The sequence below is a fragment of the Mesocricetus auratus genome, unplaced genomic scaffold (genome assembly GCF_017639785.1).
Source record: "Mesocricetus auratus isolate SY011 unplaced genomic scaffold, BCM_Maur_2.0 Super-Scaffold_100026, whole genome shotgun sequence".
Classification (NCBI taxonomy): Eukaryota; Metazoa; Chordata; class Mammalia; order Rodentia; family Cricetidae; genus Mesocricetus; species Mesocricetus auratus.
Genome location: NW_024429207.1, coordinates 18691539 through 18719274, shown reverse-complemented (window position 1 = coordinate 18719274; position 27736 = coordinate 18691539). Strand labels below are relative to the sequence as shown.

General features: G+C 39.6%; 3 protein-coding genes across 7 annotated transcripts in view; 1 reads left to right on the top strand and 2 right to left on the bottom strand.

Annotated features, from left to right (window-relative positions):
• The window catches only part of Gtf2e2 (general transcription factor IIE subunit 2), a 48199-nt gene that overhangs the window by 14651 nt on the left and 5812 nt on the right, over positions 1-27736 (top strand). For 4 of the 5 annotated variants that reach the window (XM_040731858.1, XM_040731859.1, XM_013110775.3 and 1 more), the window contains exons 3-6: positions 12909-13000; positions 18741-18848; positions 21408-21590; positions 22996-23089. In XM_040731858.1, the coding sequence (XP_040587792.1) occupies positions 12909-13000; positions 18741-18848; positions 21408-21590; positions 22996-23089 (477 nt within the window). The remainder of the gene's footprint in view (positions 1-12908; positions 13001-18740; positions 18849-21407; positions 21591-22995; positions 23090-27736) is intronic. The other variant, XM_040731857.1, reaches the window with a different exon arrangement.
• Smim18 (small integral membrane protein 18) lies at positions 455-9137 on the bottom strand. Its single transcript, XM_021225166.2, has 2 exons — positions 9000-9137; positions 455-968 (listed from the first exon to the last, which is right to left on the bottom strand). The coding sequence occupies exon 2, from the start codon at positions 932-934 to the stop codon at positions 647-649; it is 288 nt and encodes a 95-aa protein (XP_021080825.1). The 5' UTR covers positions 935-968; positions 9000-9137; the 3' UTR covers positions 455-646.
• Positions 3142-3515, bottom strand: LOC101830402 (60S acidic ribosomal protein P2-like). The gene has a single exon (XM_040731861.1). The coding sequence runs from the start codon at positions 3490-3492 to the stop codon at positions 3157-3159; it is 336 nt and encodes a 111-aa protein (XP_040587795.1). The 5' UTR covers positions 3493-3515; the 3' UTR covers positions 3142-3156.

Below are 27736 nucleotides of genomic sequence, written 5' to 3'. Positions count from 1 at the left end.
CCTAGGCTGCATATCAAGACTATATCATCCCCTTCCTCCTGGCTTGACAAAGGAACTCTGTAGTAGAAATGTCCGTGTTGTGCCCCCCCCCCAACACCTGGACACCCCAGACAGGGTTTCTCTGTAGCTCTGGCTGCCCTGGAACTCACTGTAGAACAGACTGTCCTCAAACTCCAGATCCTCCAGCCTCTACCTCCTAAATGCTGGGATTGAAGGCGTGCACCACCACTGCTGGCCCGGAAATGTTTTACTCTGGATTTAGAGGCACATTTTAAGTAGGATTTTGCTACTGAAACACTTCTTTGTAATCTGTGTGACCAGGCACAAGTTACTATTCTAGCAGTTAGCTCTAGTTTGCCTAGAGACTGGAATACTACTGTTTAGTATTCCCAGTAGTGCATGCTGGGAATAGTTCATGTGGTTTTTGAGGTTCTGTATTAAGTAGACTGGTAAGTTCATGTTATGAACTGTATATTTAATGAAGGATACACACAGAAAGGTGCACATTTCACTTGTTTTCTGCCAGAAATCTTTTAGCCATTCAAAGTAAATTTCATTGAAACAGCTGGCTTCAGGAAATTTTCATTTTCCTCAGGAGAGGCAGAAGGCTGTTTTAATGAAGTTTTTGTCCGTCTTCTAAGGAGGGCTAGACTACCTCACTGTCACGTTTTCTGATGTTGTCCATCATACTCCTGAGAGGGTTCGGCTCACTTTTCAAGTCCTTCACAGTTTTGTTCTTGGCACAGCAACAGCAGTCGAGTGCTTCATACAGGAAAGCCAGCACGACTAAGGACACCACGGTAAATATGAACAAAAGCAGGATGACAAAGCAGGCAGTGTTCCAGTTATCATGGAAAGGGTAAATTGTTTGGACTTGAAAGCCGAGGTACTGATAGACAGAGGTCGTGGTCTCATTCCAGTGGCTAGAAGCCATCCTTGAGGCCTCCCTTCTTTATTGCTGTTGGAATCTACACAAAGGGAGAAAGTGAATGCATACACAACCAAACTGCAGATTTGTGTGTTCAGATCTCACACCAAAGTTCCTTAGGAAATTTATATAGTGACCATGGATGCTACTTGTATTCTAGCAAAATTAATGACTGATTATGTTTAGGTTAAATTTAGTTGTCATATATTTCGCTTATTAGATAATATTTGTGTTTAAGATTCATACACAAAGGAGAATAATTAAATATGGAATTCACTGCCAACAGGGTGCGCAACCACCAGCTGGAAGCTTTACTAAAGCAGTTGTCAGTGAGCAGGTATCCAGGGGAACGCTTGTCATTACCCTTCAGTGTTTCTCAACCTCTTGGTTTCGGGTGTTTCTGCCTTCTATTGTCACTCTGTCAATTTTGATCTGAATCTAAAAATTGAAGCTGAATACAAAATAACAAAGAAAAGCCAAGTAAGTTTTCAGTATAAGGATTAAATAGAGTTTGAGACTTAAGTTGCCTGTGAAGTGATGTTGCTGTTGGGATTATTAATTAGTTCTGTAGGTGTAATAGTCTTGTTTTGTAAACCTAAATGACCGTGGACAGTAATTAAAGTGGATAAATTTAAGGCTGGCAAGATGTCTCAGGGGGTAAAAGATGCTTGCTGCTAAACCTAATGACCTGAATGTGACCTCCAGGATCTGTTTGGTGACCAGACTAATTATGCAAGTTTCCTGCTGACCTCCATGGCATGTTAAATGCTCCCCCCACCCCCCAAGATGTAATGATTTTTTTTTAAAGATTTATTCAGTATGGCCGGGTGTTGGTGGCGCACGCCTTTAATTCCAGTACTTGGGAGGCAGAGACAGGCGGATCTCTGTGACTTCAAGGCCAGCCTGGTCTACCGAGTGAGTTCCAGGACAGGCTCCAAAACAATACAGAGAAACCCTGTCTCGAAAAACCAAAAAAAAAAAAAAAAAAAAAAATTCAGTATGTAGACAGTGTTTTGCCTGTGTATATGCATGCAGGCCAGAAGAGGGCACCAGATGGTGTGAGCCAATGTGTGGTTGCTGGGAATTGAACTCAGGACCTTTGGTAGAGCTGTTAGTGCTCTTAACCATCTCTCCAGCCCCAAATGTAATGAATTTTTAAAAAGCAGATAAATTTAGCTCTTTTTTTTTGTTTTTGTTTTTGTTTTTTCGAGACAGGGTTTCTCTGTATTGTTTTGGAGGCTATCGGTCCAGCCCAGCCTCGAACTCACAGAGATCCGCCTGCCTCTGCCTCCCGAGTGCTGGCATTAAAGGTGTGCGCCACCACCGCCCGGCTAAATTTAGCTCTTTAAGAACTGTCAATTACTGATTTCATCAAGCAAGCTAGTGAGTTAAAGTTCTGTTTTTATACCACTGGGGGGCTCTTTCCTTGACCCCTATTTTCGTTATTTTAAAACTTTTATAGCTCATGGTGGTCTTCAATTTTGAATGTAGTTAAGGCTAATTTTGAACTTTAGATATTTTTTCTTTGTTTCCTTAGTGCTGGGATTATAATAGTGCATTGCTATCCTTGCTAATTTCAGTTATTTTTTGTTTTTTTGTTTTTTTTTAACGAGACAGGGTTTCTCTTTATTGTTTTGGAGGCTGTCAGTGCAGCCCGGCCTCAAACTCACAGAGATCCGCCTACCTCTGCCGCCTACCTCTGCCTCCCGAGTGCTGGAATTAAAAGAGTGCCCCACTACCGCCCTGCTGTTTGTTTTATTTTTTGAGACAGTGTTTCTCTGTGTAGCTTTGGAGGCTGTCCTGGAACTCACTCTCTGTAGACCAGGCTGGCCTTGAACTAAGAGAGATCTGCCTGTCTCTGGCCCCCCCGAGTGCTGGAATCAAAGGTGTGTGCTACCACTGCTTGGCTAATTTCAGTATTTTTCTTTTTAAATTCTGTTGACCTGATATTTGTTATACCTTACATGTGAATGTGAAGATTGAAAATTTGCTAGTATAGAAATATTGTAATAGTTTTTATTTTCTTTTTTGAGATAGGATCTCACTATGTAGCCTTGGCTGGCCTAGAGCTTGCTGTGGAGACACTGGCCTCAAACTCACAGAAGTCTGCCTGCCTCTGATTCACAAGTGCCGAGAATAAAGACATGTGCCACCACGCCCAGCCCCCATTATTTTGATTTTTTTTTTTTTTTTACATAAAAAGGCTTTATTTGCAGGGGAGCAGGAATTTAATCAAACAAGCCAAATCCCATGTCATCATCCGACTCTTCGGACTCGTCTTTCTTCTCCTCTGCTGCAGCAGGGGCAGAACTAGCAGCAGGAGCTGCAGAGCCAGGGGCAGCAGAAACAGCCACAGCTCCACCAGCAGGCATACTAGCAAGTTTGCCAACACCCTGGGCGATGACATCCTCAATGTTTTTTCCATTCAGCTCACTGATTACCTTGTTGAGCCGGTCATTGTCTGCCTCAATGCCCACGCTTTCTAGTATCTTCTTAATGTCTTTGGCGCTGGGAGAGGAGTTGCCCCCAAGGGCGACAAGCAGGTAAGAGGCGACGTAGCGCATGCGGACAGGCCTCACCCATTATTTTGATTTTTTAAAAAATACTTTAAAGAGTTATTAAATACCTATCCAGTTTTAAAAAAGGAAATGAACACATGATTGCATTTTCTGTACTATACACTTACAAACAAGGTTTCGTGTGTATTTACAACAAATGATTATCACGCCCTGTGTACTGAGTGGTTTTTCTAAAATGTAGAGATGTTTTTTATGTGTATATATTGTCTAAAAAAAACAACTTCAACACAGTACATGAAGGGTATAACATTGGCATTATGGTACATGCCTATGATCCCCACACTTGTGAGACAGATGTAGGAGGAACATTTGTTTGAGGCCAGCCTAGGCTACGTTGGGAGTTCCGGATGGGTTTCAGATGTATAGTGAGACTTTTGACTCAAAAAAGCAAGGAAGAGTGTGTAAGGAATCCCTATGTGCTCACAGATAGATTTGTCTTCATGTATCAGTTGTTGGCTTCTATTACATGTGTCACTGAAAAGCAGCTCCTAGACATTATTCAATCTAGAAATATTTCAGTACTTATTTCTAAAGATGGAGACTGTGTTTCTAAAAACAAGCACGGTGTTATTTCTACTCCCAAACTCTGAAGTCATGGGTTAAAAAGGTCTTCCTAGTAAACAGAATTTTACAACTTCTACCAAAGTTATGTTTCCTAAGGTTTTCTTTTCTGTTCTAAATCAAGTTTGGCTTACAAAATCCCACCTCTAGCCTTTTGCTTACTTCCAGTATTTTGAAGGTTAGATTTATTATCTGAAGTCAGGAGTAAAGGCTTAAATACATGTCGTTTGAACTTAAAACTTGTTTCCTGGTGCTTGATCACCCTTCATTCTTCAGTGAGAGACAACAGGATGGTGTGCAGTTGAATTGCTTCTATTAGTTGAGGGACATACAAAGTTACATTGTTAGTGGGTGAGGAAGTCACTTCATACTACATTTCACTTAAGCCATGTCTCTAGACCTAGGATATCAGAATTAACTTATTGGGGGCTGGAGAGATGGCTGCTCTTCCAGAGGACCTTGGTTCAGTACCCAGCGCCCACATGGCAGCTTACAACTGTCTGTAATCAACTTCAAGTGATTTGACACCTTTACACAGACATATGTGCAGACAAAACACCGGTGCACATAAAATAAAAATCACCTTATTCTTGGAATGTTCTCTCCAGAGTATATTTTTTTTAATTGAAAATATTTTTTTCATACAATATATTCTGGTTATGGTTTCTCCCCCCCATATGCCTCCTAGTCCCCCCCCCCTTCCTGCCTTGATCCACACCCTTCCTATTTCTCCTTAGAAAACAATTAGGCATCTCTAGAATAATAGTAAAATGAGACAAAACAAAAAGAAGCAAATCAGAATAATACAAAAACCAACCTAAAAAGAGCCAAAGGAAAGCACAAGAAACACAGATGTAGAGAAAAACCCACTTGCACACATAGGGATCCCATTAAAAACAAAACTGGAAGCTATACTATGTATGCAAAGGACTTGTAATGTTCAAAAATGCCTTGACTTAATACTGTGAGCCAAAGAACCTCCAAGGATACCAGTGAGCTTGTTTTGTGTTGACCACCTACTGCTGGGCATGCAGCCTACCCTTATGAGGGATTTGTTTCCCCAGTGAGACTCATTGGAGAAAACTACATTTTCATTCACAAGTGGCAATCAGTTAGAGATAGCTTCTGGGGTAGGGATAAGATTTTGTGTCCATCTCTCCTTTCAGTTCTAGGACTTCATCTGATACAGAGCACATTCTTACGGAAAAACAAGTTTCCATGTGCTTTTTGGTTCCATTGCCCTATAATGTAGTGTTAAGTGATATCTTGTGTGGTTGTGTGGTGTATGGATACCCTGGTGGACTGCTCCATCCTGTGTGGTGTTGAGGTCTCTGAGTCTAAACACCATGGACACAAATGAGCAAGTATTCAGAAACTTGGTTATCAGTTTAGGGGTGTGGGTGTGGTAGGTGTCATGGCTGGTTCCTTTTGATCTGACTTCTTTAATAAAGGCACATGAGGTATGTGCATACCTCCCATGTGACTTTAAAATGTTTGGCTTTTGAAGCACCTTTAAGGTTTCTGACAGTAGTATAATGTGAACATTCATGCAAGGAGACCCGTAGGATCCCAGCAGTCATGGGGTAGAAAATTCAAGACCCATGAACTACAGTTAGGAACATGATCGAGCCAGATGCTTAAATTGTACTTAAGTTGTCTTGAACAAAACAGGCCTTAATTTGAAATAATGTTCAAATTAAAACATTTACCTGGCCGGGGGGTGGTGGCGCACGCCTTTAATCCCAGCAAGCACTCGGGAGGCAGAGGCAGGCGGATCTCTGTGAGTTCGAGGCCGGGCTGGACCGACAGCATCCAAAACAATACAGAGAAACCCTGTCTCGGAAAACCAAAAAAAAAATTTACCTGGATAAAGGAGCATTTTTTCCCGAAAACTACAGCACAGGGTTTCATTGTGAGGACGTGGCAAACATGTTGCTTTTACGTTAACATAAATGAGTTTTCAGATTTTTAGTCTTTTGAGACAGGGTTTCTCTGTGTAACTCAGAAATCCGCCTCCCAAATGCTGGGATTAAAGGCATGTACCTCCACCACCCAACTTCAGATTCTTCTTGTTTGTGTTTTTTGTTTGTTTGTTTTTTGAGACAGGGTTTCTCTGTGTAACTCAGAAATCCGCCTCCCAAATGCTGGGATTAAAGGCATGTACCTCCACCACCCAACTTCAGATTCTTCTTGTTTGTGTTTTTTGTTTGTTTGTTTTTTGAGACAGGGTTTCTCTGTGGAGCTTTGTAGACCAGGCTGGCCTTTAACTCACAGCGATCTGCCTGCCTCTGCCTCCCAAGTGGTGGGATTACAGGCATGCGCCGCCGCCCAGCTTAATTCTTTTTGAAGAGCATAAGTAATAGAGATAGTCATAAGACCCAGACTTGAGGAAACTAGAACTCAGGGCCTCATTTGTGATAGGAGAGCACTCTGCCACTGCCCAATGTCCCCACTCTAGACAGAGTACTTTATGTTCATGTGAAAATTCATAGATGATTATGCTTGCAGTGACCATGGAATAACAGTATGTTTACCAAAGGCACATGTGCATTTTTGCTGGAAGTGTCTAAGCAGTTTAGAAAGGAGTATATATGAGTAGTGGTTTGAATAAGAGTGGTCCCCATAAGCTCATATATTTGAATGTTCAGTCACTAGGAGTGGCATTTTTTGAAAAGATCAGGAGGTGTGTGTGGCTTTATTTGAGGAAGCGTGTCACTGGGGGTTTCAAAAGCCCAAGCCAGGCCTAGGCTCTCTTCTTTTGCATTAGGATGTAGCTCTCAGCTACTGCTCCAGTGCCTAAGAGTTGCCATGGTTGGTGTCTCTTCCCAGCAATAAAGAGTGACTAAGATAGTATGTTCCAGGCTTATGTTGTATGTTATGACATTTCGCCACTTTCGACAGTATTGAAACGATGAGGAAGTCAAAACATACTTGCTTTACTTAGCTTCTATTCATATTGAAACAAATAAAACACGTATGATAGACTTCACTTCCCACCTTCAGTTTAATTTGTATTCTTTCAAAGTATAGAGAAGACCAGGAATCTTCATGTGTTAGATTTAAGATGGAGACTAAATTTTATGGCAGTGGATTTGGTGTGATTAAGCATCCAAAAAGAAGTACACTATCAGGATTTCCTATTCTAGACCAAATTTTTCCAAATAAAATTAAATTTGTATCAAGGAAATGCTGTAAACGTGTTATAAAAACTGGGAGAAAATGATTAAAAATAGAAACAATCACAGTCTTGTACTTGGTGGGTCCATTCTTTAATTTTATTGTAGGAATGGGAAGCCTTAAAGCAAATTATATAATTCTTAGGTAGGTTTTATTTTATGTTATTTTTGCTATATTTCCTTTACCTGTTCAACCTTTTCAAAAAGCCCCAGTGGAATATTATGAGGATAGGTCTTGTGGTTTTGGGACCCTGGATCACCAGATTAGAAATAAGATTTAGTTCTATTTATGGTAAAAACTTGTAAATTGAATTCCCTGGCACTTTTAAACATATCCCTTTGAAATATGATCAGTTGATAATAATAGGCTTTAAATATAGAGCAATTCATTTAATTCAAGCTCGGACTCTGGGATAGGGTATACTTGAAAGATGACTTGGTGAACAGTACTAGACCTCCATTTATGCTAATTATGGAATAGTATATGAAAACGTAGGCTGTTATGAATGTTAAGTTAATTTGAAATTTTAAGGTATAAATTAACTTATTTGACAGGTGTTTTTATATTACTTGGCTCCCATATTTTGTATAGTAAGCAGGAATGGTTTCTAGGTAATTAACCCTGCTGTGCTGAACCTGAGAGATGTAGTATCTTGTTACACAGCCTTTTGAGTTTTTCAAATGATACTGTTTGTGTAACCTGAATACTGATGAAGAAACAGAAGGCATAGAAGTTATGAAAAGCAGAAGAACACAAACCTTAGTAGTGAATAATATGCTTAGCATTAAGGTGAAGGTGAAACTCGCATATTCAGGTTGTTAAGTACAGTATGCCATGGAGAGCTAACACCTGCTAAAGATTTCATCTTTAGATTCTATTTACAGACATTTAGTCCATTATTCTGAGCTAGGAAAATAATTTTACAGCCTAGAATTACTGTTCTTCCTTAACCAGCTCTTCTTAGGATACATTTAATTTTAAGATGTAGTTTATCAAAAAGCTTGAATTTTGTGTATCTCAATACCAGCTTGAGAATAACTTATTTTAAATTTTTGTATGGCTTATAATGAAAGGGTATTTGAAAAGATTTTTGTGTAATAACATGGTTTGTATTTTATGGTAAGATAGATTTTACTGTGAGGAGTTAGAGAAATCAACAGTCTGTAAATTCTCTTTGTTTATAGTATAATATAACTCATATAATACAACTCACATAAATAAGTGTTTTTATATAAAATTATAGCATTTTCTGCATTAGTACTCAGTCAGATATAAATAATTTGAATTATTTCTCAATTGTTAAAATATAAACTTTCTTATAGCTGCTTTTTATCTGATGATATTACATATATAATCAGAAAGCTTTAGCCAAGGCATTGCTAGTCTAGATTTTTTCTTTGAGAAACATCCTTTGTTAAGATAGACCAGACTTAAAATGAATTTGCTTTGAGAAAATGAAATAAGCAAAGACCCAGGCTAACATCAAATGCCTTTGTCTTACGGTCTGGATAGATCAGATTCGTAGAAAATGTAATGAATTTTCCATTAAGGCACAGATGGTAAGGATGCTTATCAAATAGCACACGGCAGTCATCATTTTCGTGATAAAATCCTACCAAATACTGGTTAATACATTGCTTTCACGGGTTCAGTAGGCACAATGCTTTCTGCTTGATTTTTTTTCATGGTAAAATATTTTCCTACTGCTTCGTAAGGATATGGACTACTGAATAAAAAGGATCAAATATGCCTACCTCTTGTCTGGAAAGATGCTGTTGAAGCGATGGTATCGTCTGTTTGTAATGCAGTCTAGTGCACAGCCAAGATGGAGCTGTGCTCCTATTGGTTGGGCGCATAGTGCAGCTGACAGTTTCCTCTGTGCTCATTTGCATTAAGCTCTGCCGTCCTGAGGAGCAGATCATTCATAAACTGAATAGAACCCTCTGGGGTATCAGCTGACATCCCCTTTAAAAATTTGTTTTTTCACATAGAAACAGATGGTGATTTCTTAGGTTTTTTTTTTGTATTGTTTTGTTTTCCTATAAAATATCATATCCCTCTTTGAATAGCTCAGTGCTAGGGCTAGAATACAGTCTCCAGAGGTAGTTACCTAGGGAACAGCAGCCTAGGTTAAGCACGTTGGTAAAATGTTAACAGGAAATGTACATAAAATCTGATAAATAAGCTTAAAATTAACAAAAATTTGTTTTTTTCTCAGTATGTCCTCAAGTCTTGACTTCTGGAGTTATGGACACATAGTGCTTGTATTTGGGAGAAATTTCCAGGAAACAGAATTAATGTTTTAGTTCTTTAAGTTATAGTAGAGTTAGTTTAGGTGGGTAGTTTTTCTTCTAAATTTAACAATATAGACAGCTTTTATGATTTTAGTTGGGTCAAGTGCAACCGACTGTTCATTAATAGTTTTTGTTATGAAAATAGTTTGGCCTAATCATAGCAGAATCTGGATTTATTTCTAATTAAAGGACTAGCTCATTTTTAAATTTTTTTTAAAAATTATTTTTTATGTGTACTAGTGTTTTGCCTGTGAGGGTGTAGAATCCCCTAGAATTGGAGTTGCGGACATTTGTGAGCTACCATGTGGGTGCTGGGAATTAAATTCGGGTCCTTTGGAAGAGCAGCCTATGCTCTTATTCTCTGATCCACCTCACCAGCCTAAGGAGTAGCTCTTAAAAGGGGGAGAACTGGACTTGGAGGTGCACACTTTGGGGGGGTTTCGAGACAAGTTTCTCTTATTGTTTTGGAGGCTGTCCTGGAACTCCTCTGTAGACCAGGCTGTCCTTGTACTCACAAAACAACAACAAAAAAACCCACCAAAAATTAAACAAAAAACCTCACTGTATAGACTCAAAAAATATATAGGTAAATCATTACATTAATTTGGGACTATATAGTAGTACATGGAAATACCCCTGTTACATTGCATTAATCATTCAGTAGATATTTGAATGTTGATTTCAGTTGGCATTCATTGACTTAGTACTGGGGATATTGTGGTAAGCAAACTATGTGGTTCATAATTGATTGTTTGAAATTTGTTTCAGGAGGGGGTGGATTTTGAGACAGAGCTTCTTTGTGTAATAGCTCTGGCTGTCCTGAAACTCACTTTGTAGACCAGGGTGGCCTCTGCCTGCTGGGTGCTGGGTGCTGTGATTACAGGTGTTTGCTACCGACGCCTGGTTTTGGAGTTTGTTCTTAATATACTGTGATTTCATTTTTAAATTTTGCATATGTGTGAGCATTATATGTACATAGTTATATTTATAGCTTATGTATAATACATATATGACACAGGAAAAGCAATAATACTGATTAAAATGCTGATCTTGATGGTACAGACCTATCATCCCAGCTAGGATGGGGGTTGGATCACAGGTTTAAGGCAGTCTAAGGAATTTAGTGAGACTGTCTAATAGAAAGTCTAAGTGGGCCGGGTTAAGCTCAGTGATAGACCACTTGCCTAGTGTGTATGAGGTCCTAGCTTAATGTTTGTTTCTGGTTATCTGTGTTCTGACAAAGTGGAATAATAATGTGTGAAGGTAGGGGGTAGAACTTACATATGGCAATAGTACAGGGTTTACAGCTTGATTTAAACCTATGCCTTGTTAGAGCCCTCAATTTGTATGTTTAAAAGAGGACAAGTAGAGCTGGGGAGATGGCTCAGCTGGGAAGTGTTTACTGTGTGAGCAGGAGACTGACTTGAAACCCCAGCGCCTGTGTCCAAGGGGCTGGAATCCCAGTGTGGACAGGCTGGTACAGAAAGATTACTTACTGGGGCTTGCTGGCCAGTGGGTGCGCTCCAGGTTTAATGAGACACTCTCTGAAAAGTACGATGGAGGGGCAGGAGAGATGGCTCAGCAGTTAAGAACACTAGTTGATCTTCAGAGGACCTTGGTTTGGTTCCCAGCAACCACATGGAAGCTCGCAACTGTCTAACTCTTGTTCTGGGACATCTGATGCCCTATTTTGGCTTCTGTGGGCACCAGAGTATTCATGGAGTACACAGACATACATATAGGCAGAACAGCCATATGCATAAATTAAAATTTATAAATAAAAAGAAATAGAAAGGCAATTGAGGAAGACACCAAATTCTGGTTTACACGTGCACGTGGGACCTACCACTCCACACACAAAATAAAGACAATAAAACCTCTTAAATAGAATTTATGAGGATTAAATGTAGAAATCATTAGTGTGATGCTCAACAGATACAAGGTTCAATAAATGTTAGTGACTATTATTAAAAGTGTTTTGAACATCTTGGGTGTAAATAACCGTAGGTTAGTATTTCATAACTGAAATGAATGTACTATTATTGTTGAGACAGGGTCTTCTGTAGCCCAGGCTAGTCCTGGGTTGATATATAGCAAAGTATGACCTTAAAATTAAAAGCCATCATCACCTCTAGCTTTTGAAATTGTGTATGTAAACGCCTATCGGTAAAGCTTTCTTACTATTATTGTTAGTTTTGGAAACATGATAGATTTTAATGTGCCAGTTGAGTTACTTTTCAAAATTATAAGCCATTTTTAAGGGAAAATTCCAAAGGGCATTGCATTTTAGTATTAAAGAAAACATTCAATAAAGACTTTTCACTAATTGATTTCAAAGGAGTATTATGTTGCATCTAGAAACTTGTTTTGGATCTCTGACAATTGTTATATTTGACTTGTGGTTGTGCTAATGCAGTCTTCTGTTTAAATGGTTATTACCAAGCTGATGCCAAAGATGGCTTCTCCTTTTTTATTTAGCCACTCTCTTTGTGTATCAGCTGTATGGGAAGTTGGTATCTGACCTGATAATCTTGCTAATAGGATGTGTGCTTCGGAAATGCTTTTTTGTATTTATAGTGAATTTTGTAACCTTTCTGTCATGGCTCAAATGCATTTCTGATACAGTGATAGCATTAGGGTTCTATCTGTAGGGAGGTGACAAAATGATAGACGTTTTGAAATAATATGTAAAGATTTCTGAGAGAGGAAGGGGAAGAAAGGAGATGAAGACATTATTATTTCTTGTGTTTATAATGTTCTCCTGTTTCATTGCTGGAGGACTCTATTAGAGGACTCTAATCAAGTTGAAGGTAGGAGTAGAATGAGATAAAGGTACTTGTAAAAGAATTATATTTTGAGTTGGATGTGGTTGTACAGGTCTTTAATTCTAGCCGAGGAGGCTGAGGCAGGTGGAGATCTCTGAGTTAGAGGCTAGTGTGGTCTAATAGTAAAGCTCAGACTCAGGGTTAGAGTTAATTTGGGTTAGGGATATAGCTCACTGTTAAAGAGTGCTTGCCTAACCCACACAAGCCCTGAATTAGATTTCCAGCACTCTCCTTCCCCCAGCTATATTTTAATGCTTTTAAATAATATTTAGCCTAGGACATGTCAGTAATCTTATAATCCAGCACTTTGGAGGCTGAGGTGGAAGATGGTTGTCCAAGACTAATGTGTACTGGAGTGAGAATTGATAACTTAATAAACATACATGGTTTTTGTGAGTTTTCATAATATTACAGGATAGACTTCATTAGATGAAAAAATCCAAAGAAAAGTATTCTGCCAAAGTTAAAATCATTTTTATTGCTCAAGTCATAATAGCATATTATATGAAAATGTTACAATAATCCTTTTGAACTTTCTTTCCAGATCATAGCAATGGATCATTTAACTTGAAAGCACTATCTGGAAGCTCTGGATACAAGTTTGGTGTTCTTGCTAAGATTGTGAATTACATGAAAGTAAGTACTTGCATAACAAAAGTCCCTTTTATTTCTTTGACAAAAAACAAGAATTAGATCTGTTTTCAGAAGTTAGATAATTGTATAAGTATGCCAAGATTTATCAAATTACTCATTTTAGTATGTGTAGTTTATTATATGTTGATCATACTTAAAGAAACTCCTAAAATATTTAATGTTTACAGCCTTGTGCCCTCTGTAACTGGCATCACAGTAATATGCTCAATTATATTTAATATAATTTACATTACAGTCAAGTGTACAACTTAGGCTCATTATTTGACTTTAAAAGAGACATGTGGCCTGGAAAAACCCGTGAGAAGATGGGTACTTTTTCAAGATAGTTCTTTCATTCATATGAGAACCCAAAACTCCACAGGTGAAGCAGCTGTTGGCGACTGATTCTCTTCGTGGAGGTTAGGAGAATTACCAAGGATCTTAGGAAACGTTGACTCAGAAGAATTAGAAGTTGGATGTCAGATTGTGTCTGAATTGTGTAGTTTGTGTTTGATTTCAAGTAGAAACATTTTAGTTTATATTTCTCAGTATTAGATGATAGTAAATTTTGGCTGTTTATTCATCTGTTGCCCCGTGTGTTAAACACTTATTAACATGTACTACTGATAGTGGGTAACAAGAAAGATCATCCTCTTGGAGCTATCAGTCAGTAAAGGAAATTGACTGTTTTAAAGTCTATTAGCTTTTCATTTTATTTTCCTTAGTAATAAACAAATATAGTTAACATTTTTCTTGTGACCACAAGGCTTCTGACTTGAGTTGCTATGCAATTATTGATAAGAGTTGATTGGAGCTGGGCGTTGGTGGTGCAAGCCTTTAACCCCAGCACTCGGGAGGCAGAGGCAGGTGGATCTCTGTGAGTTTGAGACCAGCCTGATCTACATAGCTAGTTCTAGGACAGGCTCCAAAACAATACAGAGAAACCCTGTCTCGAAAAACCAAAAAAAAAAAAAAAAAAAAAAAGAGTTGATTGGGTAGATTGACTCGGTTTGCTTTGTTTGTATGTAACAGTGATCCTCTTTTCTTTCTGTAGTCACTGCATCTGCAGATGCTTGTTAGTTATTGTAGGGTAAAGTAGATTTGGCACCAAATCTGCTGCTGATCTTAGATTTTCTAGATTTAAGTGCAGAGAAAGGAATGTTCACAACACTAAGGTAATTCTCATGGAAGTTTTATGATAAGCACAGTTCCAAGTTATGTGCCAAAAACCACTTGGAGCTTCATCCTTCAGGCAGCCTGATATCATCTGACACACAGTTTCATTGAAAACAAAACCATGGAAACTTCGTAACTTGTCAAAGGATTTGGTGTCTGGTCATTAGTCATTTACTTTCTCAGCCTCTAGGAAAGAAGTGAAGAAGGCAGGAGCTGGAGCTATCCAGCTCAGCGATGAGCGCGTGTGCTAAGACCTGGGCTCTGTCCCTAGCACGGCAAGACTAGAAGAGTCCCAAGTGTCAAGGCTAGTGCCTGTGGCAGTCACAGAAGTTGGTTTTCTCCTTCTACACTGGGGTTCTGGGGGTCAAACTCAGGTCATTGGGTTTGGCATCTGGTGCCTTTACCTACTGACTCATCTTGTCTCCACCCCCCCTAAAAACAAAGCAAAAACAACACATGAGTTTATAATGTAGCTCTGACTGGCATGGACCTCAGAGATCTGCCTGCCCTGGGATAAAAATATATGCCACTTATGGGTGTTATGTAGCATAACTAGAACAGTTTGGTAGTCCTAGAAAATAATTTTGTTACCTTGAAGGAAATGGCCCCCAATTGATATTCTACTGCTTAAACTCTGTAAGTATGCATTTTAAATTATTTTCTGCACTAATAGTAAAAGGATGAACTTGGGAATCTTGAAGAGAATAGCTTAGGTTTAAAGTTTTTGGCAAAAAAAAAATTATCTCTTTTTTTTTTTTTTGCCAGTGTTCTCTTTGCTTTCATGACACTCTCCTGAGAACAGTGTGCTCATGGGTAATCCTGAATGGAATTGAGATGTGTTAGGACTGGAAGAGGAGAAATTGTTTAAAAGGGAAACTGATCAGTTGTACAAATTATGTCAGAATTTGCAATGTCCTAGGTGGGGCCAACATATTCTTAGTCTATGTGTCAGGCATGGGAGGAGAGTGTTGGAGTTCAGACTCAGGGCTCTGTGTGAACTAGGCAGTCACCTCCTATTACTGAGCTACATTTTAGGCTGGCCGCAGCTGCCTAACTTCTGACCCTCCTCCCAGTGCTAGGATTGTGTGTGTGGTGACATGCTGGGTTAGTCTGTTTGTGTAGGCAAGCACTGCTCACTCAGCTATATCACAATCTCATTATGAGATTTTTAAATGATTTTTTTTGTTTTATCTTTGTTGGAGGTTTGAGTGTATGTATTTTGTAGACGAGAACTGTGTCATAATGTCAAAAGGTTGGGTCTGTCTGAAATTAAGCAAAAACATTGCAAACTGAGTGGAAGTAGGATGCATCTTTTTCCTTCTTCCTCTCAGTCTCCTTTCTTCTAAGGTCTGCTTTGAAAGAGGGAATGAGCATATCTAATAGAAGAGGATTTGTAAGCTGGTGAGTGTAGTCAGTTGTCCTCTCCCTCTGCTTTTGGCAGATTTCATAAAAGGAACTTCAAAGCCAGGCGTTGGTGGTGCACGCCTGTAATCCCAGCACTCAGGAGGCAGAGGCAGGCACATCTCTGTGAGTTCGAGGCTAGCCTGGTCTACAGAGTGAGTTTCAGGACAGCCTCCAAAACAATACAGAGAAACCCTGTCTCAAAACAAAACAAAAGGAACTTCAAAAGCAAAATAGGTAAACATAACATCAAAAATATGTATAATACCTCGGTGGTGGTGGCACATGCCTTTAGTCTCAGTGCTTGGTAAACAGAGACAGGAAGATCTCTGTGAGTTTGAGGTCAGTCTGGTCTACGGAGCTAGTTCCAGGACAGCCAAGGCATCACAGTGAATCTCTGTCTCCAAAAACCAACACAACAAAATAATAATAGTAATAGTAATCATAATAATAATAATACTTGTAGTGGACCTCTTTGGATGCTCACTAGAAATGGAAAAGTTCAAGGGGAGTTATAAGGGAATTGAGATAGAAATTTTACAGCAAGAAATGAGAACGTGAGAGAAAGTGCTGAGTACACATATATACACACAAAGACAGATGTAAGAACTTTAAAACCATAACCCAAGAGCATGAAGCATAGGGTTAGGTTAGACTGTTCGCATGTGTTTATTACATCATAACCTGGTCATTTAAGACAAAAACTGAGACAATAGGGTTATACTATTATTATTGGAACTGCTTAGGAAAATGGAACTTCATGGCCCATTTTAGAAGAATTTAAAATAGTTCATAAGAAACAAATGTTTATTAAATACACAAGTCTTAAAATGCTTGGAGCTGTTTTGAAGATGGCTTGCGAGGGATGCTTTCTCCATGAGATTCTGGGTACCCTTAGGCTACTGCTGTTTCTTCAGCTGCTGAATCTCCTTCCCAATCTAGAGAACAATGCAAGGGCTGTCCATATCCAGCTTTCCCTTTGATTATTTATAAGTTAATGACGTACGTACATTTGTGTGTGTGTGTGCGTGTTTGTGTGTGTGTGGATGAACAGAAAGCACTTCCGTCACTGAGCTGTATCTCCACAATTTCTACCTTTTATTATAAGGTCTCAATTAAGTTGTCCATACTGGCTTTGAACCTGATTCTCCTGCTTTAGACTCCCAAGTACCTAGGATTATAGGCTTATGCCAGCAGGCCTGGCTTAAATTTGTCCTTTTTGAAAAAATGATTTATTATGTAGACAGCTTTCTGTCTGCATGTTTGCTTGCACACCAGAAGAGGGCATCAGATCTCATTATAGATGGTTGTGAGCCATCATGTGGTTGCTGGGGATTGAACTCAGGACCTCTGGAAGAGCTGCCAGTGCTCTTAACCTCTTAACCATCTCTCCAGCTCCTTAAATTTGTCTTTTTTTAGGAAATATATTTTTACCTAAGTTTTATAGATACATGTCTAACTTGGCCCCAATATTGGGAGCTTGTGAGATATATGCATAAATATGTATATCCATTTCCTTGTCTCATCTCTGCATCTTTAGCACTTAGTAATCAATACTAAAGATTTGGATGAATGAAGACCACTCAGTAAATTTTTTTTTTGTTCATGATACGTTAGATTTTATGCTCTTTTCCCCCTGCTTTCCATATATTCTAGTTTTGAAAAGTTGAGAATTAGAGTTTTACAGGGCTGGACTGAGGTCCAAAGAGGTTCTGTTGCCTAACTGAGGTAGAGCCTTGTGGTTATTTTTGTTTTGAATAATGAATATATCTCTTAATGTAAAATGTAGAATAATACAAAAAGGTTCATACACAGAGGCCATTCTCACTCTTAACCCTACTGTCTTATCCCTAACGGTACCCTGCCCACCTTTGGATCATGGGTGTGTTCCATGAGAAGCCCCTTCACCTCCAGATACACACTGATGAATGTGGTGGCTAGTCTAGAACCACAGTGTCTTCTGAGAAGCCTGTTCAGGAGCCACACCCTCCCCCAGGTCACCTCCTTTGGCATTCATGAATCGACAGTACCCTTCTTACCTATGTCCTTGTACCTGCTCTTTTAAATAAGCCCGCAAGTTTTTTGTTTGCTTGTTTGTTTGCATCACCTCCAGAATAGACAAGCTTCTGGGTATCAACTTATCTCTGATCAGCTTTGGTGACTTCATTGTTTATGTTCACCTGACCTTTTTGTCACAGTGGAGAACACTAGAGGCAACCTTTTTGACCATATGTATGTATGAGTGTTGTCCCGAAGGGAAAGAGCCACATAGAGAACTTCCTTGCTGAGTGTAGCTTGTTTTGTGCTGCAGTTTAACCAGTCCTTATTGGTGGTCAGGCTCAGAGTGTATTTTCTCTTCCTCAAGGGTTTGCAGCACTTTGTATTCTGTCAGTGAGAAGGCCTGTGTGCTTGTACCTTAGCCAGCGGATGCTCAGACATTCGTACTCTCCTGATCTCATAGGGGAGGAACATCTTGGTGGAAGTTGAGTGTCTTTTCGTGTTTAAGGGCATTTGACTTTTCTTTTTCTGTTAATCCGTGTTTCCCTACAAGTTTGTTTGTTTGTTTGTTTGTTTTTTAATTGATTGACTCTTGCAACAACTAGAAAAATTTGTCGCGGCTGTTGTCCTCATCCATTTCAGCACACCTTCATCATGTTATGTAGCCTCTATTAGTTCTGAACTCATCATGTAGCTGGTCTTGAACCTGTGATTGTCCTGCCTCAGCCTCCCACATGCTGGGGTTACAGGTGTGTATCCCCACTCCTGGTTTAAGGTTAGTTTGTGATTTTTTTGTTTTCCTTATCAGTTTATCTTTGATTTTTATCAGTCTTGTTTTGTATGATTTCATGTGTTTTTTTTTAAGATTTATTTATTATGAATACAGTATTCTGTCTGCATGTATGCCTGTGGGCCAGAAGAGGGCACCAGATCTCATTACAGATGGTTGTGAGCCACCAAGTGGTTGCTGGGAACTAAACTCAGGACCTCTGGAAGAGCAGCCAGTGCTCTTAACCTCTAAGCCATCTCTCCAACCCTAATTTCATGTTCTTGATCCTGGTAGTCATACTTACTACTTCAGATAATACATGTTGTACGTTCCTGAAAAGATTAGTTCATTCCTGACTTTGACTTAATGCACTTAAGATTTGAAATCTTCCCTCAACAGACACGGCATCAACGAGGAGATACACATCCTTTAACTTTGGAAGAGATTTTGGATGAGACACAGCACTTAGATATTGGACTCAAGCAAAAACAATGGCTAATGACTGAGGTAAGAATAGACTTAAAGTTGTTGTATAAAAATAGTTAATTACAAAAAGGGGTGTTTGCTACAGTTATCTAGAGTTGGTTCTTTTTTCGGGAGCGAGGGAGCGGTGCTGGAGACGGAACTCAGGGCCCAGCTAGGACATCCCACTACAGATAGAGCACTCTACCATTGAGTCATCGCCAGCCTCTGTGTGTGTGTGTGTGTGTGTGTGTGTGTGTGTGTGTGTGTGTGTGTGTGTGTGTGTGTAGTTGGGGAGAAAGGGGCAGGAGTCAGGGTCTCATTTTATAGTCCAAGCTGACTTCAGACTCACGGCAGCCTTCCTGTTTTAGCTTCATGAATCATGCCTGGCTCAGAGTGGTTTTTTTTTTTTAATAAATAATGTAATCTGGTAATATTTTTTACTTTACTTTTTCTTAAAAGACTTGATGTCGAGCCTTTGTTTAATTTAAACATACACATTTCTATACTTTGTTTAGCTATTTTCCATAAAATTTCTTTAAACATTTTAAGGCTATATTAAAATTGTGAAGTCAGTGTACCACTTTTGTTTGTATGAATAGTATTTTGAATATTAAACTCATAACTTTATATGCCTGTAAATTGTGTATTGTATTTGTTTTATTTATTTAGCTTTGTTTTTCAAAACAGGGTTTCTCTGTGTAGCTTTGGAACCTGTCCAGGCTAGCCTCAAGTTCACAGTGATCCACGTACCTCAGCCTCCTAAGTGCTGGCATTAAAGGTGTGCACCACCACTGCCTGGCTCTGTATGTGCTTTAGAAAATTTAAAAGCTTACCACATTAGGGACAGTAAAACATTTATTATGTTGTTACCGATGTATAGTTTCATAGTGAGTCATCTCTAGTTTCTTAGGCAATTGATTGCATATGTTATGTCTAAACATATGTACCATTCAAAGAGAGCCTGAAACAGTCGCCGACCGGGCCAGTTTGCAAGTGAAAGACATCTCATCTGTTTGGGTGTTTGTTCTTTACATTGTTGCTGAAGAGTACTAGTTTTCAGGACCAGTGGTAGCAGTCTGAGGAGCAGATGTAGCCAGGATGCAGTGGTGCCATCTGTAATCCCAGCTATGAGAGGGAAGGCAGGAGATGGGAAGTTCAAGGGCATCATTAACTCCAGAGTGAGTTCAGAGCTGGTCTGGGCTACAGTTAAAATTAAGAAAACAAACAAAAGCAACCAAACAAACAACACAATACCCCCCAAATTACCAGATGTAATAATTTCATTGATTTATTTGAGACAGGGTCTCAGAGATCTTCCTGTGTTTGTCTCCTGTTTCAGAAGACTCTAGCTTGTGTCAAGTTGAAATAAAACTAGCCAGAAGCACAGCCTATGTTTCTGGGTCGTGTGTTAATAAACAGACTCATCAGATCATGGCAGGTGTGGTTCTGTTTTTGTAATATAAAATAATTTGAGCAAGCCCAAACATTGGAGGTCATAGTGTTCTGTCAGTTATTTGGCCATTGCTTGAAGCAGAACCTGCCTGAGATCATTGGTTTTTTGTTTTATTCTTTACGTTTTGGGTTTCTTTTTTTTTTTTTTTTTCCTCAGACAGAGTATCACTGTGTAGCCCTGGCTGTCCTGGAACTAAACTGTGTAGATCAGGCTGGCTTCAAACACACAGATCCACCTGTCTCTGTCTCCAGACTGCTGGCATTAATGGTGGGCGTAACCAACAGCTCCTGGCCTAAGTGTTTCTCTGTTGTATAGGCTGGCCTCACACTTGGCAGCAGTCTCTAGCCTCAGCCTCCTAAATGCTGAGACTATAGGTATGAGTCACTACGACCAGCTTATACCTATGATTTTTAACTTAAAAATGTTTAAACATTGCCGTGATGTTCTCCCATTAGAATGCCAATATATGATAGAGGAGGGATGGGCATACAATGTTCACTGTGTCATTAAAAGGTTATTTTATTGATTCCTACTCAGTTTGTCCTCTAAAAGAATAAAGGTTCTTCAAAGAAACTGTGATAAAATGAATTTTCTCTCTAAAGAATGTATGTAAATAGTGTACGATGTGGTTGGAGTTTTCTTTGGACTGCCAGCTCACAAAGACACATGAAAGCTGACTTCAGCGTAGGCTTGTCCCACTAGCTCTTACAACTTAAGTTGGCCCGCTCCTATCAGTCTGCTTTACCTTGTGCCTTTTGCCTTTCATCCTTATATCCCATTCCCTCAGTGCCCTTCTCTGGTGTAATCTGCACACCTAGATTCCTTCTCCTCTTCCTCTTTCTCCCTGAAATCCCACATACCCTCCCTGCCTAGCTGGTGGCTGTCCAGCTTTTTATTTACACCAACCACAGCATCCCATCTTCTCAGTGTTCACATGTCCCGCAACAGTACAGTTTTTTCTTCTTAAATAAGAAGCAAGCACTATGCTGGTCACCTCTTCTGGGATCCTGGATGTTTATACTTTAGCTCTGCTAGTGTATGTTCCAAAGATACTTCAATTTCCCCCTGTGTTGGGCAATATTAGAATGTAAGAGCATACACATGAGGTTTCCTTTAGTAAATATAACCTAGTTGTGGTGTTCTCACAGGCTTTAGTCAACAATCCCAAGATTGAAGTCATAGATGGGAAATACGCCTTCAAACCAAAATACAACCTGAAAGATAAGAAGGCCTTGCTCAGACTTCTGGATAACCACGACCAGCGAGGGCTCGGAGGGATCCTGCTAGAGGACATAGAAGAAGGACTCCCTAATTCCCAGAAGGCAGTCAAGGTACTGTCTCTCTCTCATTTTCTTCCTATGTTGTTACTGTGATTTGCATTAGTAATGTTGTCTTTTTTTTTTCTGCTTGAGGCAGGGTTTCACTATGTAGTCCTGGTTGTCCTGGACTCAGATCTGTCTGCCTCCACCTCCTGAATGCTGGTACTAAAAGTGTGTGCCACCATGTGCGGCTTCTTATGTTTTTATGTATGCGTTTGTGTGTATCTGCCATGTATGTGTGAGTGCTCGAGGAGAGGGTGTGGATTCTCCAGAGCTGAGCCTACTACAGGAACTGTGAGTGTTGCTGCTGGGAACTAAACTTGGATCCTTTGGAAGAACAGCAAGGGCTCTTACCCACTGAGTCATCTCCAGTCCCCTCTTTGAGGTTTTAAACATTTAAAAAGCAAAATTGAGTTATTTTTAAAGCCTTTATCATGTGTGTACATGGGGTTTTAGCCATCCAGTTAAAATCTGAACTTTGTGAAGCTGGAGAGGTGATGGCTCAGCAGTTAAGACTACTTGCAGAGGACTTGGGGTTTGTTCCCAGCACCCACATGGTAGTTAATGGCAGAGTCTAGCTCCAGGTCCCAGGGATCGGATTCACTCTTCTGACCTCTGAGGGCACTAGGCATACACAGGATGTGCATGTATGCATTCTGAAAAACACTCATAACACAGAAAACAATCCAAAATACTTAAAAATAACTTTGGGACTGGAGAGATGGCTCAGAGGTTAAGAGCATTGACTGGCTGCTCTTCCAAAGTTCCTGAGGTCAGTTCACTTACAACCATCTGTAATAAGATCTGGTGCCCTCTTCTGGTATGGATGAAAATAAAGCTCTCATATACATAAAATAAACAAACAAATATTAAAAAAAAAACAACTTTGCTCTGTGCCACAGAGCAGAAAAGAGAATAATCATCTTTGTGTGATATTGACAGGTTTTTTTTTATTTTGTTTTGCGTTTATGTAGTTGCATCACTATTTGATTCATCAGACGATTTCTAGGAAGTTTTCTCAGAGACATTAGTGTTTCTCTTGTAACAATAGTAGTGTTAGATAATGCTTTCCCAAGAAACTAGATTCATTAAAACATAATAAAGTCATTGCTTAATAACCTGTCTGTTCTGATATCCTGAAAGTGTTTGCAGTAAAAGTTATGATCATGAAGGTTGCGTTTTCCAATTAAATTTGAGTCTTTTGCAAAAGCTGCTTGTTGCCATTGTGTGTTAGGCATAGTTAGTGCTGTATTACACACACACCTTCATGTTCTTTGACAGATGTCTAAGAAGTCAGAAAGTATCCTTAAAGATAGAATTGCTGAAAGCAGAAATTTAGTTTAAACTTGAGCGACATGTATCATAAATATAATATCCATTTTAAATGATTAACTTTAGTTTATTTTTTCTCTTTAAGGCTTTAGGGGACCAGATACTGTTTGTAAATCGTCCTGATAAGAAGAAAATACTTTTCTTCAATGATAAAAGCTGTCAGTTTTCTGTGGATGAAGGTGAGCCATTCTGTGTATGTAAAATTGCAAATATATCACAATTTAAAAAAAAAAAGATTTATTTATTTATTATGTATCAGTGTTCTGTCTACATGTATGCTGCAAGTCAGAAAAGGGCAACAGATCTCATTACAGATAGTTGTGAGCCATCATGTGGTTGCTGGGAATCGAACTCGGGACGTCTGAAGAGTTCAAGCAGCCAGTGCTCTGAACCACTGAGCCATCTCCCCAGCCCTGTTTTTTGCTTTTGTTTTTATGAGATAAGGTTTCTCTGTGGATGTTTTGGACCTCAATCTGTAGACCAGGCTGGCCTCAAACCACATAGAGATCTGCCTGCCTCTGTCTCCTGAGAGCTGGAATTAAAGATGTGTGCTACCACCGCCTGGCTCAGGATATCACGATTTTAAGGTGATATGGCTTGCAATACTTAGAGTTGTGATTTAATGTTGTGTTTGTGGGTTCTTTAGCATTACCATCTCTTAGCTCATAGCTCAAAGACTCTCATCTATCATGTCACATCTTATGCTGACTCAAAACTGGGAATGGTGGCACATGTTTTTAATTCCAGCACTTGGGAGGCAGAGGCTCAGTGAGTTCAAGGCCAGCCTGTTCTATATGGCTAGTCTAAGTCATTCAGGGCTTCATAGTGAGGCTATCTTATAAACAAAAGTAGTTTTAAAGAAAACATATTCCCTTATTCTTAGGCACAATGATATCCATTTTGGGAAAACAAAACATAATTCTTAATAACTTACATAAATATATGTTCAAATACAAAAAGCAGACATGGTTGTCCTTTTGTAGATCTGGCTCCTTGTTTCATTTTCTTGAGATGGGATCTCTCACCATGTAGCTCAGCCTGGCTTTGAACTCCATATTCTCCTGCCTCATCCTGCTGAGTGCTGGCATAAGAAACCATGAACTAGGACAGAGATGACTCAGTGGTTAGAGCACTGACTGCTCTTCCAGAGGACCTGGGTTTGATTCCCACATACAGATCCAGTCACTTTCTTTTTCTTTTTGGTGGTTACTTCTTTGGTTTTATTCTGGATTATTCTGGCCTTGTTCCCTCCCCACCCACTCCATATTGCTCTCTCTAGCAGTGGTTCTCAGTCTTCCTAATGCTGCAGCCCTTTGATACAGGTTCTCATGATGTGGTCACCCCCAACCATGAAATTATTTTTGTTGCTACATCATAACTTTTGCTATTGTAATGAGTTATAATGTAAATATCTGTGTTTCTATGTTCTTAGGGACCCCTGTGAAAGGATCATTCAACTCCCAAAAGGTTGAGAACCATTGCTCTATAATATGCTGATGTTGCTTCTAGTTTCTCAGTTTTATACATTGTCTAATGACACTCCTTTTAAAATTGTTATTCTCTTGTTTTTTTTTTTTTTTTTTTTTTTTTTTTGAGACAGTGTTTCTCTGTGTAGCTCTGGCTGTCCTGGAATTTGCTGACCAGGCTTGCCTTGAACTCATGTAGATCCACTTGCCTATGCTTCCCGAGTGTGACTAAAGGTATGGGGCACCGGGCTGGAGAGATGGCTCAGAGGTTAAGAGTACTGGCTGCTCTTCCAGAGGTCCTGAGTTCAATTCCCAGCAACCACATGGTGGCTCACAACCATCTGTAATGAGATCTGGTACCCTCTGCTGGTGTGCACGGATACATGCAGGCAAAAGGCTGTACAAATAATAAATCTTTAAAAAAAAAAAAAAGGTATGGGGCACCATGCCTGGCTTAATTTTGGTTAACATATAGAAATGGATTTTATTGTAATATTTTTTACATACAAAGGTAATCTTTTATTCCTCTTCATCCTCAGGAGGGGAGGGAGGGAGGGAGAGAGAAAGAATGTGTATGTATCTGGGTATTGAACCCTGGGGATGGGGTTAGGGAAAGGAAGGGTGTGCATGTGTGCATGCATGTGTGTTAAACCAGGGCCTGAAGTTTGCTAGGCAAACACTACCACTGAGCTCTCTGTCAAGTCCTCTAATGATATTCTTATCTCTCTATTCCAGTATCTCTTTCTCTTTGACCATCATAATTATAAGCTAGCTTAAGTTTATTCAACTTTTGCCTTGGCATCTTCCACATAGTCACACAGTCTCAGTCACAGTTTTTAGTGTGATGCCTGCTCTACAGATGGCAGCATAGGGCAGCATGCCTGCTCTGGAAGATGTTTGAGGTGAGGTGAGTGAGTGACTGAAAAGAAATTGGAATAACCGGATGGCAAGAAACTAGAACTTGTTGATAGCAGTTTGTGGAGCCATTTCAGGAATATTCTTTCTGTTTAGTAGTCGTGGGACCACATATTCTTAAAATCCTCTGCTAAACTATTAGTGTTTCCTGTCTCTTAAGTGCTTTTTCGGAGAATATCATTGCTTAGCTTTATTTAACCATTTTGTTTGCATGTCTTTTACTTGCACTTACATTATTTAATATTGCATCTAGTTTAGTTTGCCATTTTATATGTCCTTAGTTGATCTAAAATCTTATTGTTTGGCTGACAGAGATAAATGAAAGATTTTATTCACGCTCCTAGATTGTAAGTAAGTAGTTGATGATGTAAATATGTATTTCCATATAAAACCAATTGAAAACTATAGATTTTGGATATGCGGTATAGTAGTAGAGTGTTGGCCTTGCATATATGAAGCTCTGAGTTCAAACCCTAGCCCCGTACCCCCCTCCTCATTCATGGCACATTTTGGTATCTGTCTTTGATATAGTTGCATCAACGGTGATGTGTGTTTTAGCCCACTAGGTGTCAGTCTCCCATGTAGAGCAGAAATGCTCTTGAAAGAGCAGGTTTCAAGCAAGCTAAAGATCACCCTTAATTTTGTCTATAGTAAAAGGACATAGCCTACAGTTTGTTCTATAGTTATTTTCTTAATCAGAAAAGTAAACAGCATTTGGACCAAGGTATGTGTTTTATTTCATGAAGGCATGTATCTCCTCAAACCAGACTCTTACTCATTTAGATGTACTGTGAATGTCAGTGGTCAAGACTGCATGAAGGAGAGCAGTCCAAGGAGTCATCTGTAGCTTAGGCAAGATCTCCTTTCTGTACGTGGAAATGATGGTGTCTTTAGCTTGTGACTCTATGAGTTAAATAAAAGGGAACCTGGCACATAGGTAGCACATAGGAATTGCTAGCTGCTAGTAGTAGTATTGAAAATACAGTGTCTAAAATCTTCATGCCTGTCTGGCTACTTGTCACCTTGACTCAAGGTTTTTTAGTTTTATGTTTGATTAGTCAGATAGGAAAGAAGGATCAATTTCAGTTGCTGGGCTGCAGTTGCAACCCTCTGCTGCAGCTCCATAGTGGCTTTTGGTATTTCTAATGAGAATCCCAATATCTGACTCTCCAGTGCTGACTTTTTTTTTTTTTTAGAGACAGGGTTTCTCTGTATTGTTTTGGAGGCTGTCCTGGAACTCACTCTGTAGACCAGGCTGGCCTCGAACTCACAGAGATCTGCTTGCCTCTGCCTCCCGAGTGCTGGGATTAAAGGCATGCGCCACCAATGCCCGGCTCCAGTGCTGACCTCTTTATTGAGGTTTTTACTTTATTAGTTTTTATCTGTTAGGGTTTTTGTTGCTGTGAAGAGACACCATGACTACCACTGCAACTCTGATTTCAGAGGTTCAGTCCATTATCATCATGGTAGGGAGCATGGTGGCATGCAGGCAGACATGGTGCTGACTACATCTTGACCAGGAGGCAGCAGGAAGTTGACTGAGACACTGGGTGGTATCCTCAGCATAGGAAACTTCAAAGTCCACCCCCACAGTGGCACACTTTCTCCAGCAAGGCCATTCTCACTCCAATGAAGCCACACCTCCTAGTAGTGACACTCCTATGAGATTGAGGGCCAATTACATTCCAGCTATCAGCTGGTAACTTTTTTAATTGGAAGTTCAAACTGATTCATCTTTATCCTTAGAGTTCAAGATTCCTTCTAGTAGTTACCAGTTTTGAGACCTTACTTTTGAATTCTGCTGCTCTTCTTTTTTTTTTTTTTTTTTTGAGACAGGGTTTCTCTGTGGCTTTGGAGGTTGTCCTGGAACTCGCTCTGTAGACCAGGTTGGCCTCGAACTCACAGAGATCCGCCTGCCTCTGCCTCCCGAGTGCTGGGATTAAAGGCGTGCGCCACTAACGCCCGGCTTCTGCTGCTCTTCTAAATGGCTATTTAGTTTTATTTTTACAGTGCTGTGAATGGAACCTAGGGCTTTGAGCATGTTGGGCAGGCCTTTTTTCCCTCCCTCCACAAAAAATGACATCTTAGACCACAGCACTATTTTTAATACTTGGTAACATTTGTTTCATACATGCATGTACTTTAGCACAAATTTTATGTACCCCTGCAGAAAGTTTTATTTATTTTGCCATGTGCTGTTATAAGTGATGCTTGGTGTCATGCATACATATACCCATTTTGTTTTGTTTGAGGCAGGTCCTTTTACATAGCCCTAGCTGTCCTGGGACTCACAGAGATCCACTGCTTCTGTCTCTTGAGTGCTGGGATTAAAGGTGTGTGCTCATGCCCTGCTTACATATGCCCATTGTCTTGAAGAGGAATTTTATTGGGTCAAAAAGACATACGTAAACAGATCTCAACATCTTGTAAAATATCCATGGTGAA